Source organism: Rhamphochromis longiceps, linkage group LG5 (assembly GCF_057381845.1).
Source record: "Rhamphochromis longiceps isolate RC_006_pf linkage group LG5, R_longiceps_female_GT1.1, whole genome shotgun sequence".
NCBI lineage: Eukaryota > Metazoa > Chordata > Actinopteri > Cichliformes > Cichlidae > Rhamphochromis > Rhamphochromis longiceps.
Window position 1 is genome coordinate 27,440,855 of NC_140561.1, and position 3,882 is coordinate 27,444,736.

The 3,882-nt window shown below is 43.0% G+C and overlaps 1 protein-coding gene across 1 annotated transcript in view; it reads right to left on the minus strand.

Moving 5' to 3' along the window:
* Positions 1-503: 503 nt before the first annotated feature.
* il17rd (interleukin 17 receptor D) overlaps positions 504-3,882 on the minus strand; it is a 32,929-nt gene continuing 29,550 nt past the window's right edge. The window contains exons 12-16 of the mRNA XM_085407041.1: positions 3,684-3,799; positions 2,691-2,939; positions 2,053-2,607; positions 1,657-1,934; positions 504-1,460 (exon numbers count right to left, since the gene is read on the minus strand). Coding sequence (XP_085263167.1) covers positions 1,333-1,460; positions 1,657-1,934; positions 2,053-2,607; positions 2,691-2,939; positions 3,684-3,799 — 1,326 coding nt within the window. The 3' untranslated portion in view covers positions 504-1,332. The remainder of the gene's footprint in view (positions 1,461-1,656; positions 1,935-2,052; positions 2,608-2,690; positions 2,940-3,683; positions 3,800-3,882) is intronic.

Sequence of the window (3,882 nt, forward strand, 5' to 3'; positions counted from 1 at the left end):
AAATGAAAGACAGTAGACAAATAAAGCATCTGTTAAGTCCAGCCTGTATGTGGCAGAAGAAATGTGAAATCTTTACTAGATTTTCCTCTCGACTTGATACACCGATAAGCAAAACAGAGAGAAAACAAAGAGACTGAAACTGAGTTACAAGAATCACCACAACCAAAGCAGATCTGAACTGTTTTGGTTTACTTGATAACATGTTTGGTCAGAGAATAGGGAAGATTTGTTTGGTTATCTGCAGCAATAACAGCTGTGGTCACTGGAAAAGCCCAGAATTGGTGCTTCCCTCTAGAAAGTCTATATCTGTCCCCTTTCTAATGCCATCGCTGTTATGAAAAAAGGTCACACAACAAACATACAGCTCCAACCACCGTGTTCTCCATTATGTAATTGTGATAGCTGTTGCTATGACAGCAGCCAGGTGGGTCAAACTTCATGCTAGCATTTTTACCGAAGGTGTGAATGCAAACAGAAAAAGGAAAAAAAAGTGTCCTTGATGGTATGCACTTCTGTGGAGCAGTTACTCTGAGGGAGTTTCCCAGAAGTGTTTGGTCCAAAAGTGCTGACTGATGTCTTTAAGGTGTTTATACATTCAGCAGCTTTAAGTAAGAACTGCTTTGACAGTCCTGGGCAGCAAGTAAACTCTTTGATCAGGTTCTGCTTTATCTTGCATTTTCACATCAAAACAGTACTGGAACAGCTGGTTTGTTACAGCATCACGTTTTGGTACCTGACATCAAGTCATACATTTCTGTCTGCCAATCAGGACACTGTGGCCTGAGGCCATCTTTGGTTTGAAACGGTCACCTCTGCCAACATCTGGAGTTCCAGTCCTTCAAAAATCCTCCAGTGGACAAAAAAAAAGAAAAAAGAACTGCAATTACCAAAGTTTTCTCGTAATCAGTGATTAGCACAATTACCAGGAAATACTGCTCTAGAACACAGTGGCTACTATAGCAATCACAGTCATTACTGTTCTAGAACACAGTGGTACCACAGTTACAAAAGAATACTGTTATAGAATTCAGTGGTTCCATAGTTTTCATAGCTATTTATCAACATTCTAGAATTCAAAGGTTACCATGGTCACTATGGTCAAGTGTTTTACAACATAGTGGCTACCATAGTTACCATGGAATAGTGTTCTAGAACTCAGTGATTAACATAGTTATGACAGATCAGCATTCCAGAACTCCGTTTCTGCTTCCCACTCCGGTTCTTCCAGCTTCGCCTTCTTCACAAAGGCAACTTTTTGGTCCAAGTTGCCACATTGATTTACAAGATGACATCACCAGGCTAGCCTTCTTTTGATTGGCTGAAGGCATACCCCTACAACGATGCCACAGGTGTGAGAACAGCGTCATTTTGCTCGAGGTGATGATGGTGGTGCAGCTCAGCTTTGCACACCGTGGCAGCGCTGCAGCTGAGCGATGTGGCAGCGGGTGCCTCTTCATCACCTGAAAGACACATAGCCAAGTGTGAGCACCATGATCACCTTCAGTCTTTAAGAATCATTTACCTTTGTGCAAAAGTCACATGAGGACATAAGTCAGGGAAATTTGGCACATGCATGTTATTGAAAATGTTGCTTTTTCTACAGAACAAACAGCAAAGTTCGATTTTATAAAACATCTGTTGAGGTTGAGGCCTTACTCAAACCATAGAAAGATGATTCACTCTCAGCCAGGGAGGAGGAGTCTGCCTGGTCATGTGACAGTCCGTCCATTAAGGGAATAGAAAGCTCTGATGAAGGAACAGATGAATCATAGATGCCTGAATCACGAGGTGGGGGGATCTCTGGAACAGTGGGGCGGCCTTCATCAGCCTGTCCCTGACCAGGGGAAATGCCATCCTGGAGGATGGAAGGACCAGAGGAGGACAAGGAGGAGGAAGAGTCTTCGGATAACAGTCCAGATATTCCAGAAGCAGACCTGTAACAGAAAAAGCATCTGCAGTCAGAATAATAATAATAATAGTTATATGTTACCTGCTGTTATATCAGTGAAATTAAAAGAAAACAAAAATGAGGTGTAACACACTTTCCTTTACCTTGAATTGGGATCTAGCATGAACAGAGAAGAGTGTGGTAGGTCTGGACTGGGACAGACACCAGGACTGGGACAGGGGTCAGGGGTGGAACTGGGACTCGGGCAAAGGTTGGGATCAGGGCTGGAACCATGGGCCAGCTGGAGTACGTTCCTCCCCATCACGCCCTCCCCACTCTCCAGCGATGGCATTCGCACCACCACCTCATTCAGCACCAAGCCAGAGTCAAACCTCTGCTCAGCCTGAGAAGACAAGGAGCAGGAAGGTTTGGGCGGAAGGCTCGGAGCCTGGACAGCAGCGAGAGACGGATGTTTGGAGGAAGAGTCAGGAGAGGTAGAGGATGCTCCAGCAGGAGCAAGCTGCTTTTCGAACCAGTCGGGGTTCTGGCTGATGTGCTGGTGCATGTTGCAGATGGAAACGTAGAGCGAGCGCCCGGACTTGCTTCTGAAATAGTTCCTGCGGGAAATGTTAAGAGGCTGCTGCTCACGATCAGTCAGACTGGAATGACTCGAATGGAACCGACTGAAGAGCTGAGGCAGCTGGTCCATCAGCTTGAACCTAAACAGGAAATGAAATTATTTATCAGGCTGCAAGTATTTATCATTTTCATTAAAGTTTGTATTCATTGTTCCCGTCTTTACCTGGTAGCCAGACTCAGCATGGTGGGGATGTCGCTTTCTGTAGAATAGTCAAAGTAAACTGCCATGTATCGGTTCATCTCCTGTGCCCCGCTGTCTTCGCTTTGCTTCGCCTGCCGCAGCTTCTCAGCAATCATGGCAACCGCCACAATGAACAGGTCCCCACCAACCGCAGTAATCGAAGAGCTGCTGCCATTACTACGGCGGCTCACTGGCGTCTTCCCTCGACGGCTCTTCTTTTCCACATAATAGCTGCAAAAAAACAACAGTTATGACAAAAGGGGTTGAAAAAAATATGGTAAGGAAAAGAATAAAGGTACATTTTTAGTTGACTCCTTACTTAACATTTTTTGTATTTTAGAAACCTGAAATGTTCTTGAAGAGGAAAAGGCACATGGGTATGGCAAGAAGACAAGAGAGACCAAAGGAAAGACGGAAACAAGTGAACACACAATGAAGAAAACATGACACCTGTAAAAAGAGGTGGGACAGAGGGGTGACACACTCGTCAATTAGGTTTAGAAACCTGTGAGCCTACCATAAATTAAATCATATATGCATCAGCATCTTCAACACATTGTGTTTTAATTCAACAATTTTAAAAGATTTTACTATAAAGTAACTACTGAACCCCTGACTTATTTGTTAGTTCAAATTCTGATGTTTACTTTTGATAAGTGTTAGAGGCATCTAGTGGCCATTTGAGGAACTGCAGCTGAAGGCACTTTCAGCGCCTCAACTGTAATATTCACAAAAAAATACAATTAAATATGAAGAAAACATTCACTCTGAGCCAGGGAGGAGAAGTCTCCCTGGCTAAATTTAAAAAAGAAGAATGAGACTTCAGAAACAAAGACTAATTAAAATTATACTGTACACTCATAAAAATTAAGCATAAAAAATAAATAAAACCAAATCAAACTAATGAAATCTAAATTCTAATAAATGTGATTGTCTGCTTATTTTTCTATAGAAACAGGAGGGTAAGGTGAGTACCGCAGGCCTTTGGAACAGACGGTGATGATGAAGTTTGCTTCATCCAGCTGTCTGCTGAGCCATGACATCTGACCCTCTTTGCACATCTCCAGGTGTTCCCACAGGTCCAACACAACCTGAACATGAGTGAAAATAATTGATTGATTTTTTTCATGTTTTCTATATTTTTTTCCTCCAAGTCTTTTAGTGGTCCTCAGTT